Consider the following 12,722-nt stretch of genomic DNA (forward strand, 5'->3'; position numbering starts at 1 on the left):
TAATCAGCAGAAGCTGCTTGTGCATCCTAGCCACATAGTAATGCAAATATTATGATGCATTTTCATAAACTGAAGGCGACCGACGTTAGCAGAGCTGCCAGCTGACTCATGCCAGGCATCTCCTGCAGAACTAGCGGCGGTGCTAGGGGGCACCAGCCAAAATCTTGCCTAGGGCATCATATTAGTTAGGGCCGGCTCTGGGTGTAAGCTTCTTCAGCTGGGTGTAATGAAACAATGATTGCAGTATACATCGAACATTCTACAACTGAGGTCAGCTTGTGCAGCTTTTAAGGTACACCTATAGTTACTAAGAAACTGCACACCATAAATGTGCAATCAGTTGTAAAAATTGCGTATGCACCACCCACCGAACATCAGCATACGCCCACAACACGTCCCTGCTCGTAGTTTTTGCGAGTCCAGCCCTTTAGTACGCCCCTACACGCCTACTTTTCGTAGTGCATATGCAGTTTTTGCTTCGACTCAGAAGTTGCATTTTTTTCTCAGTTTTTGTGGTATATGGTACAGATTTTACGCATTTTCGGCGATTTTTGCTGCTTTACGATCCTTGCTGAATTAGGCCCATAATTACAATATTGTTGATTTTGAAGGAAATTTTAATCGGTTTGTTACTGTTACCACCCAAATTTAAGATTCAATTCCCCAGCTGCCAAATTGCCTGAGGATTTGAGAGATGTTTCATGTTTTATGTCAATTAGCCTTGTCGTTTCTTTAACAATAAACCAACTGCTGAACTTTCTGTTAGAGATGATACATTCATAGAAGACATTTTTTTTTATCTTCTCTTCGATGAGAAATGCTGACATCATTCAAATCTAGTCTCTTTCCATAAAGCTAACTATTGTTCCCAAGAAGGAATCTGACTTTCTATCTCTTACGGATCTGCCCAAACTCTCATATAAAAACTACTAATTTGAAAATGCTTAAGCCCTATCACTTGTACAATGAATATCCTTGGAAACAATTAACACCACAATTAAGAAGTTGCTGAAATGGAATTATCCGAAGGCAGTGAGACATTTCCTTGTGTTAACCTCTTTGGGGACGACGCAGAGTTGGGTTTACATTGTTCAAAAGGAACGTGCTCTGAAAACATGCCAATATTCTCCCAGATGCTGATCAGTATGTATGAACCTGCACCTGTAACACAGTGTGCCCTACAGTATGCGCAAAATGTACACTTCCGTACCTTCGTACCAAAATGCCGTACCTTCACTTATGTCTAGTTGCTTGGCCTGCATTTGCGAGAACACATCCTTGCTGGACCTCTGAGATTGCCCCATCACGTCCCAGAGCTGTCGCTTCAGATGTAAGTGTAGATGGGATCAAAATGCATGTCTCCTTTGTCTGCATAAGCTAATTTCTGCACAAGCCCAGTGCAAATTCATGCAAGTCACTCTCTGCAGACGGCAGGACACTCAACTCCAAAGCAGTCCCTTTATTACTGGATGTGTGACCACCTTACATGTCACATGAAGTACCCTTCAATGTTATATTTTTTGGGGGGTAAACAGAGTTTGGTACTTCCTCATCTTTGCAGCCCCCTGCTAGTTTGCCTTCGTGGAGAGGACCTTTCCCATAAGCCCCTGGGTCCATGTCACAAACTATTTGGAATAGTAACCTGTGGCGAGCGAAGCGGAGCGAGACACCGAGCCCGAAGCGTGGCAAGCAAAGCAAGCCCGTGAGGGTCCAAAGGTGCATGGAAAGGTCCTCTCCACGAAGGGAAACTAGCAGGGGACCGCAAAGATGACGAAGTACCCAGTGTTTTCCTTTGGCAAAAAAGCAAACTAAAATGCTTACTATTTATGGTTATTATATAAGAATATACTGTAGTAAAGAAAAAACATCCCATGAGTCTTCCCTTAGCTAGTTGTATGCAGTTAGCGCTACTGCTACCCCAGATACTCACCCCAACACACAGTCAGCTACATCTCCCAAGTGAATGGATAGGAAATGTAAGGTCTAACACAGTAATAGGGTTTAGGGACAAAGGTCTGCCTATTATTCCCCTTCATATTGCTCTGCCAATGAGCATGTGATCATGTGCACTAACCTTTAGGGCAGAGGATCTCAAACGTGGTCCTCATGGTATTCCAACAGTCCAGAATTTAAGTATATCCAATGTTCAGCACATATGGTTAAATCAAACTGAGGTAATAATTAAGTCACCTGTGGCTAAGCACGGATATACTTAAAACCTGGACCATTGGGGTGCCTTGAGGCCTACGTATTGGAACCTCTGCTTTAGGGTGAGAGCAATGAGGAATTTAGATTGGGCTGTGAGGACAAATGTTGAGGACGTGGCACTATTTTGGGATTTTTGGTATCACGTAATTCTGTGTCTCACATTTATGCATGTTTTGGTGTAAGATATAGAATTACTTATGTGGCTGTATTGAGCTGGGGAGGGGGTCAGGGTATAATAGTCTTTTTAAACTAATTTTATTAATTGTAATGTTTTAAAATACTTCTAGGGTCTGATGGAGATTCTATGTACACTACTGAGTTTTCCCTGCACTTCTAAAGGATTCCAATCCATTAAAAATATCCTGGTGAGATCACTTGGTTCCTAGAACGCAAGCAAGCAAGCATCCGCTTAACACAATTTTCACATTGAATTCCTGCTACTGGAGAGTCCTGAACCACATTTATTGTTTTTTTGCCCAAGCCACTGCAAATCTGCGTATATCTAGCAAAATGATAGCATGGGATATTAATTCATAATTTGGTCAAACTTTTAAGCTTACAACTCTATCATGAGCAAGCACGGACATCTGCTTCAAACACCTACAGCTTGCAGTCAGAATCAAATGCACTTACCTCCCAACTATACTAGCTGACATCAAAAAAAGGCCTGGTTTGTAAATCCTAGCAAAACATTGATGGAAATCAGCTAAGATAACATTAGGCAGTATTTTGAAATGAGAACAGAAAATAAATAAGCTCACACTCGGGTAAGGTGTATACACACGGTGAGATCCTTGCCATGCCCGATTTTGACTATACGATTTCCCTTGAACTCCCCCAGAGCCCAGATAGTACAGGTTTTGACTATCTATGCTTGAGATTTATCTATGTACGATTTTGACTAAGTGCCGATTTTAACTAAGTGCCAATTTTGACTATACTTTGTACTAGTCAAGATTGACTTGGCAGCACAGTCTATCTAGCCTTACGATCCCGACCCCACCGGAGCGCACATCGGGATCGAATCTGTATTGAAAGCTGCCTAACACCTTAAGATGTGCACTGACTTTCCTTAAGATTTTGACTCTATAGTTAAAATGAGAGGCATTTGATATGCCGGCTGTCGGGATCCCCGCGCTTAGCATACCGGCGCCGGGATCCCGACAGCTGGTATAGCGACAACTATTCTCCCTCTTGGGGGGTCCATGACGCCCCCCCATGGAGGGAGAATAAATAGAGCGCGCCACCGTGCCCGCAGTGCGGCGAGTGCAGCGAGCCCGCAAGGTGCTCTTTTGCGCTTGCCCCGCTGCCAACACCTTGACGGTTGGGATCCCGGCCCCGGTATGCTGGGCGCCGGGATCCCAACAGCCGGCATAACATAGTAGACCCAGTCAAAATCTTACAGATTTATCTCACTGTGACACTTTCAGTTAGTTATACATAGTACCAGCTGCATGGCAATATAAAAGCCTTAAACATAAAAGCCTTATATGTGTCCAAAAATAATAATAAAAAAAGACGGTTGTTGTCAGTGCTTGTCCTTCCACTGCAATTCTGTGTGTACTCTGTCTAGTAAGCTGAAATCACTGGTTTAGCTAAAACAACTCAGAGTCAAACTGTACATTGATATAAATATCACTAAAGTAGATAGGACAATCTGAAAGTGTTTTTGCTAGAAGTAAAAGGATGGACATTACACATTATTTTCACTTTTACATACACTTTGTTTTTAATTTTTTTTTTTTTTATAGTTAAAAATTACAGTTAAAAATATATAGAAGAAATGTGGATACGTAACATGGTTTATGAAGCTATCAGAGGCATTTCTCATACTGGTATAAAAAGCATGATTTACTCAATAAAACCTAATTCATAAAAAAGTGATTTATGATGTTAAAGCTAGTTCAGCTTTAATTAAGTCTTTATAAAGTAATGTAAAGCAGAACCATGTTGCATTGCAGTAAGGCCAGTTGTAAAATGTGCAAAGGGTTCCGGCACCTCCACCCTCCCCTCCAATCCCGCACCCCTTACCTGTCAGCAGCATTCTCTCTCCCCAGCCCAGCACACTCTGGTCACCCTCCCCACTGGTTTGTTCCTGGCGTAGTGGTTCATGCCCCCCCCCCCCCCTTTCAGCATACAGCACCTTTATTTCTATTCTGTTTCCTAAGAGGGACATAAAATGCCCCTCCAGACTAGGCCCTGCCCCCTGGAAAGTACCAGTCCGGCACAGCTCCCTATGGCCCTACCCTGCATGCAAAAATTAAATAAATAAATAGTTCTGAACACCTTGCAGCATGATTTGTTACGGTTACAAAGTTGCTTGTTCCATTTTATTTGCTCCCAATTGAGAATCAGAACCTCTATTGGTATAACAACACAATGGAGACTTGGGGCTATGTATTTCTTGCTGAATGCTTAAAATTACGAACAAATATGAACTTTTTGTTAAAAAAAGACTGCTAAATCTAAATTGCTGTTATACTGTGGAGAGGGCATTGTGCTGGTCACTATCTCATGTAGATTCAGATGTTTGGTCTTCTTGATTTCCACACATTTGTGGTGTGGCAAACTGCTTCTATCCTGTTCTATCCTGTGGTTGAGTGATCATATATTAGCCAGAAGTGCTAGCTATTGCCCCCAATAGACTTTCAGTCAATAAACCAATTGTATGACAATACTGGAAGCCTTGTGAGCCATATATGGCTGAATACAGAGGTAGGTTGAGGAAATGATTTAAATTTCAATTCCTGCCGTGTTACAGAGATTTTTTACATAAACAATATATTGTCAGTTGTTCTCAAGCATTTTCCACCTGGGGAACCCCTGACTGCCAATTTTTTTTCAGATACAATGTTTGGTGGTTACATAAAAGTAAATGCGCTATAGACAGGAATTAAAAAAAAAAATGCACACAAATGAATTATACATATAGGGTCATATTGAATTATGACCAGGGTTTTTCCTGCAGCTATGGGGTTTTTCCTTATCAACTGAAGGACAGAAAATGAGTCGCAGGGATTCCTATGGAAATCACTGCACCCCCAGAGTAAGTCTGATTTTTCCTAAAATTGGTATTTTTAGGAAAAATGATGTATGCTTGCTGTGGAACATGAGGACTCCCCCCCATGACTAGTTAAGCAATTGGAAGTTTACAATCAGCTTAATTAGTAAGCAGTATCTTCTTCCTTCAGATCCTGACAGGATGGCCTTCTGCAGCAGCAGTGTGTAAGTATATTAGAGTGTGTGTGAGGCCCCTGTCATGTGCATGCCCCCCTGTGTATGTGATCCCCTCTGTGTGTGTCTGGAAGCAGCAGCAGGGAGAACTACATCTTCCAGCAGCCACCTCCCCTCCCAGCAACCTCTTCTGCAGTGGAAAGTTGGAGAGGATATGACTGGTAGCCCCGGAGACCACCGGACCACCCAGAACACACAGGTAAGTATCCACCTTCTTTGCCCTCACTCCGCAGGAATGTTGGCTGCAAAAATCCTGCAACCAATTTTTTTAATTGGATACTGCGAGTATCGGGAGCACTCATACCAGCAGTATTCCAAAATTGGGCGTGTAGTCCACAAGGTTTTTTTTGCGGCCAAAACCTGATTGGATTCCCCTCATAGATTTCTCACATACTGCAATTTATTAAAACTATAAACTGGACAATATAACTGTAGTCCCCATATGCTTTCTTCTACAGGGAAAGACTTTTCCACTTTGTTATCAGGGTCCTTCTTTAATGAATGGGATTAGAGATTCCTAGGAAACTGCATTCCCTGTGTGTCTAACTATCACCTGGATGTGTCACCTGCCATTACAGATCAAGTACCTTTGTATGTCAGAGTGCACCCCTGGGGAAACTAGTACCCCAGATTGAGAACCACTGTTTTACATCAGTTTTTGTTTTACGTTACGTATAGCAACTGCTTGCAAATGATGTTCAGCGCCTGTTGAATCTGCATCCTTCCTGTGCCTTCTCTGACTAGTTCATTTTGATGAATAAAAAGTATACCTTCCATCATTTATCCGTACATATCCAGGATAAAATAAACCCTGCCCCTATGTGATAAACCACAATCCATTGGCACAGACTGCCCAATTCAAACTACAGTAAGCCCACTTTCTGGTCAGCTACAGTATGTCCACTTTCTGGTCAGCTACAGTAAGCCCACTTTCTGGTCAGCTACAGTAAGCCCACTTTCTGGTCAGCTACAGTAAGCCCACTTTCTGGTCAGCTACAGTAAGCCCACTTTCTGGTCAGCTACAGTAAGCCCACTTTCTGGTCAGCTACAGTATGTCCACTTTCTGGTCAGTTACAGTAAGCCCACTTTCTGGTCAGCTACAGTAAGCCCACTTTCTGGTCAGCTACAGTATGTCCACTTTCTGGTCAGCTACAGTATGTCCACTTTCTGGTCAGCTACAGTATGTCCACTTTCTGGTCAGCTACAGTAAGCCCACTTTCTGGTCAGCTACAGTATGTCCACTTTCTGGTCAGCTACAGCAAGCCCACTTTCTGGTCAGCTACAGTATGTCCACTTTCTGGTGAAGCCCCATTTACTTCACACGTAGCCCAGCCGCTTTTTACTTCAGGCGAATGGGACTGTCCTGTAGAAATTGACTGTACGAGTTGTAACTTTACACATTTATTGGAACTTTGCTGTCATTTCCAGTGACTTGTCTCTTACGACATCTGTGCTTGTGTATTCACACAACTGTCTTCAATTCTGCCACTGCAAGATATATGGTGACCTTTTCACTCATTCACGAGAAAAGTGGGACTAGGCTAATGAGACAGATGGCACAAGACTGGAATAAAGACTGGTACTAATCACAGAAGAAAGGTTATCCTGTTGTATTTTCTGTACCCTCTGAGACCAGTGAAGAGTCATTATATGACATCTCATTTCGTTATCATAGATCTAATCTTGTAATGTGAAAGAGCATTCCACAGAAATATTACTCATTTAAAACAACATGTCTTTTATATAGCTCTTGTTGACCTAAACATAAGTAACAGCGTATCTGAGAGATATTTGCAAACCCAGCTAAATGTTACAAACTTGCACCTGGATAAATCTTGTTGGTATAAGGCAGGGCTGGCCAAACCAGTCCTCGAGATCTACCAACAGTTCACATTTTCCAGACCACCTAGCTGGTGCACAGGTGTAGTCATTACTAATTAAGATGTGCTGCATTCATTCCTAACTGACAATTCTACAGATCTCCAGTAGGCCTGGAAAACATGAACTGTTGGTAGATCTCGAGGATCGGTTTGGCCAGCCCTGGTATAAGGGGTACAAACGGAATACTGTTTGTAGTCATGGAACATACCATATTTTTTTTTACAAATGCTGGGCACCTTTATATTTACACTACAAGGACAAGTCCTTCTCCCAAAGCTAAATCTGTCACCATAATACAGTAAATATTTTCCTCCCTTCCCACAGCACAACAATTGCACCAATCCTCGTCCCCCCCACCCCCGTATCTGCCCTGGCTGAGTAGTGCTGCACAGTGGCCTGGCAGATGGGATATGTGCCCACCAAATTGAAGCTGATCCAGTGCTGGCTAGGTAACCCTGCTGAAAAAATGGTTTTCCCAAGATGAAAAGAGTATGGGCCATTGGGTCGACCCAACTTAGGTCGACAGTCATTAGGTCGACCACTGAAGGTCGACATGGGCATTATGTCGTCATGCACTAGGTCGACATGGGAATTAGGTCAATATGTACTAGGTCGACAGGTGAAAAGGTCAACATGAGTTTTTGGACTGTTTTTGGTGTAATTTTCTTCGTAAAGTGACGGGGAACCCCAATTAGTACACCGTGTCCCCTCGCATGGCTCGCTTCGTTCGCCATGCTTCGGGCAGGGTACCTCGCTTCGCTCGGCACAGGTTACCGATCCAATCATAGTCCACGTGGATCGTCAAGTATGGAAAAAGCCAAAAAATTAAAGAAAAAAAATGTGAACGAAGATTGACAGGAAGAGGCAGTTTGTGGGTGTCAACTGAACGTTTTAAAAGAGTGTCCTTGCGAATGCAGGCGTGTACAGCCATTTCAAGGGAGGGTTGCTGACGTCAGCTCCTGTCCGGATCACCGCAGTGGCTAAACCCTGAGCTGTGCAGAGACTGCACAATTTTTTTTTGTGCAGGTCACTGTACAGGCGATCGCACCCCTGCAAAGCGTTTACCCCCTCACCCTGTAGGCGGCAACTACCTGATTGCAGCACTGTAAAAAACCGCCTGCGTGTGATCAGGTCTGAATCACCTCGTGTCCCCTAGGCTAGATTAAACTTTGCTAGACTAATTAACTGACACACTTGCTGTATTAGGCCCATGGAGTGGAACTCTACAACAGGCCCATAGTGATCACAAGCAGGGGTGCTGAGATGGGTGCGGGGGGAGGCTAATCTCTACTTGTGCCCAGGTCATTTGTACATCAGGCAGGGAGAGAGTGGAAACTGCTACTGCTCAGCAGCATCCTTTTTCCCTAGCCCAGCACAGGCTGTTTTTGTGCCAGGCTTCAGAGGGTCCAGTGGCAAGTGGGCAGTTTTACTGGGGTGGTACACCTGTCAAACCGTAACGCAGGTGTCCTAAGGAGAGCTCAGGGAGAACAGAAACCTACAGCGGAACAGAAGGGCTGCGGACGGTCCAGGGAGGTTCATCTCATCCCCTGCATCATGATGTGTCCGCTGCAGCAGTGCTGCAGTAATGGCTTTGCAATGCTAAGCCAACAAACTGATTTTTGCCCACTAGGGACACTCTTCAATGGAATCTGTGACAGAATTTGCATTTATCTCAGCCAACCAGTCTCACTGTTCCCAGACACATTAATACAGGCAATGGAGAATAAAGTTTTGTGTAGAATTTGTTACTGAACATTTGTAAAAACAAAAACCATTTGAATAAATGCTATTTGTGACTGGGCATTTGTTTCCTTAGGCTGTGTCATAGTTGCTGACTTTTTGGCTGCCCCCTCCGTGGTATGGAATGGGTAAGCTCTTATTGTGTCATAAGGGAGCTCAGAAAAAGTTAAACTGACCCTCATAACTTAAGGGAGATATATCAAATATAAAGAAGAGCAGATTCTATATAATTTGATAGCATGTACTAGATAAGTGATAGCTAGAATCTGATTGGATGCTATTGGCAACACCTCAACTTTTTACAAGGTTTGATTACTCTCCCGCTTGTGATGTGAGGAGCCTTCATTTCTTGTCCCTACAGCAATGAATGATCACTATGGGGAGTATTCAATCACAGTTGGAAGTTCCGGCAGGGCGGAAAGACGGCACTTTCCGACGATAATCGTAACTTTCCGACACTTCAATATTCAAGTGAAGTGCCATTCTTACGCCCTATCAGAAATTCCGACAAGTCGAAAAACACATGGTTGAGCGGAATCTCTGCTCATCCATGTGTTTTCAACCCGCCGATGTTGAAAACGGGAAATTTTTCGACCATTCATTTTCGCCCATAAGAGAGGGCGGAAATGAATTGTTGGAATGGGAGGATAATTGAGCAGAAATGGCCCGCTACTGAATACTGAAGTGTCGGATCTTCACCCTATAAATGCTAATTCTTTCAACTGCCTCGTTTTCAATCTCTCAGGGTGTGTACACATGTGTACACATGGTGAGATCCTTGCTATGCCCGATTTTTACATGCGATTTCCCCTGAACTCCCCGGAGCCCAGATAGCACAGATTTTGACTAACTTTTCTTGAGATCTGGACTATGTGTGCTTACGATTTTGGCTTATGTGAGATTTTGGCTTATGTGAGATGTCATTGACATGTGAGATGAACTAGATAGTACACCGATCTAGCAAGGATTGACTTGCCTGCACAGTCTATCTTTTCTTGCGATGCTGACCTGGCGGGACCGCGCATCGGGATCGAATCGGGATCGCAAGGTGATAGTCAAAATCTCAAGAAAATATCTCACCGTGTGTACACACCCTTACTGTCTTCATAGTGAACGTTATCATAATAAACACAAATAACTATGTAGAAACAATCTAAAAACTGTTGTAGCTTACACCAACACCACAATCTGGTTAGAGACCCAACTATAAGTAACATATTTATACTCCAGGGTATCACAAACTTCTTTCAAGAAACAATTACTAAAGCTGGGTACACACTATAAGATATATCGGGGATCACTCAGATGTAGTTGGAGTTGTTATAGCTGCTGTTTACATAGAAGCAGCAGTGACAGCACTAATATGGTATATGGTAAATATGGTATTACAGCAGGAGGCGTCACGCAAGCCGGCCGACACAGCTGCTAACTAGAGGCCAGGAATTCTTTGCCCTCTTACGGAGATCCCTGGCCTCTTCCCTCCCCTGCAATGGTGCTGACTTGCCTTTGTTTGGAGAGATGGAAGTCATTGCCGTCCCTTCCCCGCACCCAAGCAGGATCATACTGTCAATCATACTGCCCTGCGTCCGTCATCTCAGGACCTGTTCACACATTCACAGGAGGGGTCCTGCACATGAGCAAAGTACTGACAATGGGTACTTTGCTACATACGCAGCAACTCCAACCACATCTTAGCACACTGGATGTGCAGCACGTCCAATGGGATGATTCCACGGCCAATGTGTGTTGTTACATGCAACATATTACTATACACTGCAGTGCCTCATAGCAGATTGTTTAGCGTATACGGCAGATGTGATGTATTGTAGCACTGTCAAGATTTTTTTTTTTTACTGCTGCCCACAGCAAATGGTTAATTACACGCCAGAACTGAAGACTAGAAACATAGATTGTGTGTTCTGTATACATTCATACAATCCTGAATTTTGGTTTACAGAAATTAAAATAAACAGCATCTTACCGGAACAAAGCTGTCGGGACCACATTCTTCTCCCCGGTACTTGCAGCTCAGGAGCATCTCATTGATGTCATGTCCGGTTCGGTCATAGAACTCTTTCATATTGAACGGTTTTGGTTTAAAGTTGCGGAAGTTGGCTTTATCTTGTAAGATTTCCATGACTTTCTCATCTGCAAGGTGAGAGTCCGGAAGCTCATAGCTGAGAAGAAATGTTAAACATCATATTTAGCGAGTGACAAAGAAATCAAGGAGATTAAAAATGAGGTATCTGAGTTTCTCAGGTCTAGTCATCAAGTACCCCCATCATACAGGTGATGTGTCAGGATTTCCTTCTATCAAATGTTGTGACATATTGTAGATCATGAAGTGTGCTGAACACAAACACATTAAACTCATATTATCTGACAAACAACATAAGAATATCCATACTGTACAGTTTCTACTGTGTTCATTTACAAGTATAAATAATGGTAATTAGTAGGAGACATCTTCTAGACCAGGGAAGGCATTAAGCAACCCTCCAGCTTTGATGTAGAACTATACATCCCAGCATGCCATGCAACAGTTTTGTTATTTAGCTACGCTAAAACTGTTGCAGGACATGCTGGGATGTGTAGTTCAACAGCAGCTGGAGGACCACACATTGCCACCCCTGATCTACACAGAGAACCAGAATTCACCCACTATGATTCAGGGAACCATATAATGTGGATCTTGGAAAAAAAAAAACCCAAAAAACCCACCTGTTTTAACATGGTGGTGGTTATATAATTATATATGACAGTGGTTCCCAAACTTTTTTGAACCACGGCACCCTACAGTATCAGAATCTTTTTCACGGCACCCCTAGGCCAAAAGTTTTTTTATTGAGAAATTTAGAAAAAATATTAAATTAAATAAATGACGTTTATATGTTATCCTTGTGTGGTGAGGGACAGGATTCACTTTTATTTGTACACATTTTATAATTGGCAAAACTAGTGCTTGTCAATTAGCCTCATGTCATGTTGTGTGTGTGCAAGTCTGTTCTCCCGGGTAAAGTACCTGGAGTTATGCAATTAAAAACCTGCAATCAAACTGTGAGCAGCGCCAAGGCAGAAATTGACCCTTATTTCTGCTCACACCCTCTGGAGGTGTGAACAGAAATAAGCGTTAAAGGAGACAACTACCCTAAATAGACAAGGGACTGACGAATTTCCCATTGTCTGCTTGATTTAGAGCCACTGGAAATTAACTTATTTTGTGATTTTAGAGATCCGCAACCTTCTTGCATTTGATCTCCATTTGTGGCATTCTGTGTTGTTTTCTCCTAGCTCGTATGTCATACATTCATGCTTTTGAAAACTAGTTTCAGGAGATATTCGGTAGCACGCAGCACGCCGATGAGAAGGCATGTCATGCTCCACCCACAAAGGACATGTCTCACTCCACATATGGACTTATTTATTCTTAAATCATAGTTGCCGACATTCTGGCTGCCTCCTCCAGGAAGGAGGCAGACAGGTCGGCTCAGCAGGGGGGTGGCGCGTCAAAGGGAGGCGTAATGGGGAGGAGCAGGAGGTGTGGCATCGAGATCATCATAGCCCCGTCCCGCTATGCCGAGATTACCGGCATAATGGGGGCAGGGGGTGTGGTCACGCAAATTGCTGCATCGGCACTTCCGCTGCAGGGGATACATGAG

At 43.3% G+C, this 12,722-nt stretch overlaps 1 protein-coding gene across 6 annotated transcripts in view; it reads right to left on the minus strand.

The window, feature by feature from the left end:
- The window catches only part of ASIC1 (acid sensing ion channel subunit 1), a 457,033-nt gene that overhangs the window by 248,522 nt on the left and 195,789 nt on the right, over positions 1-12,722 (minus strand). For all 6 annotated transcript variants that reach the window (XM_063952026.1, XM_063952030.1, XM_063952028.1 and 3 more), the window contains one exon: positions 11,045-11,240. In XM_063952026.1, coding sequence (XP_063808096.1) covers positions 11,045-11,240 — 196 coding nt within the window. The remainder of the gene's footprint in view (positions 1-11,044; positions 11,241-12,722) is intronic.

The sequence above is a fragment of the Pseudophryne corroboree genome, chromosome 2 (assembly GCF_028390025.1).
Source record: "Pseudophryne corroboree isolate aPseCor3 chromosome 2, aPseCor3.hap2, whole genome shotgun sequence".
In the NCBI taxonomy this organism is placed as follows: Eukaryota; Metazoa; Chordata; class Amphibia; order Anura; family Myobatrachidae; genus Pseudophryne; species Pseudophryne corroboree.